This window comes from Mus caroli, chromosome 6 (genome assembly GCF_900094665.2).
Source record: "Mus caroli chromosome 6, CAROLI_EIJ_v1.1, whole genome shotgun sequence".
Classification (NCBI taxonomy): Eukaryota; Metazoa; Chordata; class Mammalia; order Rodentia; family Muridae; genus Mus; species Mus caroli.
Window position 1 is genome coordinate 87,111,146 of NC_034575.1, and position 1,145 is coordinate 87,112,290.

The 1,145-nt window shown below is 49.9% G+C and overlaps 1 protein-coding gene across 1 annotated transcript in view; it reads right to left on the reverse strand.

Moving 5' to 3' along the window:
* Positions 1 to 1,145, reverse strand: part of Nup210 (nucleoporin 210) — a 105,995-nt gene that overhangs the window by 74,045 nt on the left and 30,805 nt on the right. Inside the window, exon 4 of the mRNA XM_029478233.1 lies at positions 693 to 789. Within this exon, the coding sequence (XP_029334093.1) occupies positions 693 to 789 (97 nt within the window). The remainder of the gene's footprint in view (positions 1 to 692; positions 790 to 1,145) is intronic.

Consider the following 1,145-nt stretch of genomic DNA (forward strand, 5'->3'; position numbering starts at 1 on the left):
CTTGGTGATAAGCTCCTTTGCCCACTAAGCCTCCCTGCTAGCCCAGAAGGAACTTTCATTCTGTCAAACATGCATCTGACTCAGCACGGGCTCAGCAGCTCCCATGCTGGAGAAAGCAGATCGATAGAGATCTGANTGCAAATGCCAACTCTACCACTTACCAACAAGCCCACTCTCTCCAGACCTCAGTTTCCCTAGCCGGANAGTGGGAATGNCAGAGGTGGGCAGGCCAGATGGCAGCCGGGAAGGGGTGTAATGAGTCCAGTTGCTATGAAGTCCCTTCTCTATAAGTCTGTCTGTACACTATGCTGAAGATCTAGCCTATCCTGAGAACTGTGTTCACTACTGGCCTGTCCTCTTAGCCAGGACTTGCCGCCCCTCCACCACACCCTTTAACTTGCTCACCCTGTTTGGCCACCCACATGACCTTTGTATACCCCAAGATAGGCTTCTAGAGTCAAACATCCTAACTTCTCTAACAAGCTCCCACAGAATCTACCACCATGAGCCACAGAGACTGCCAGTTGTCCACATGCTTGGGAGGCACTAAACTCTCTTCCCCAATCAGTCACTGTAAGCACTAGGNATCCTGGGTGGCACCCTGGCCTTTTTACTGACAAGAAGAAGCCTAAGGACCTCCAATTTCCTGCTTCTACTCAAAGGAAGCCAGGCCTTGTCACAGAACCTCTTACCGGAGTGCATTGTGGGAGTCTGAGAATCCATTGGCCTCGGTATCCTTCACAATTGTCCANTCAAAGACCAGTCCTGCCAAGGTGCTGAAGGTATTCCCTGTAAAAAAAGTTCAGAGAGGCAAAAACACGTAAGTTTGTTCCCTAGGGTCCTAGAACAGGGAGATGGCAGCTTTTACTACACACAGTGACAGTGCTCAGCGCCACACCCATGCAAGGTGCACACCANGACCTCCATTTCAGAAAGGGGAAACTAAGGCTCAAAGGAATAGTGATACTTGCAACTTACCATAAAAGGCTGAGCCAAGATTTGACCATAGGCCTGTCCCTCCCCACTTAACCTTGAATCCTCTGTTGCTATAGACACCTTAGGAGGCCACTGAGAACTAATCCCCCTCCTTGATATCTCCTGAACAGAGAATGCCTCCCTTCAAGGTACAGGAGGATGGAAGTACA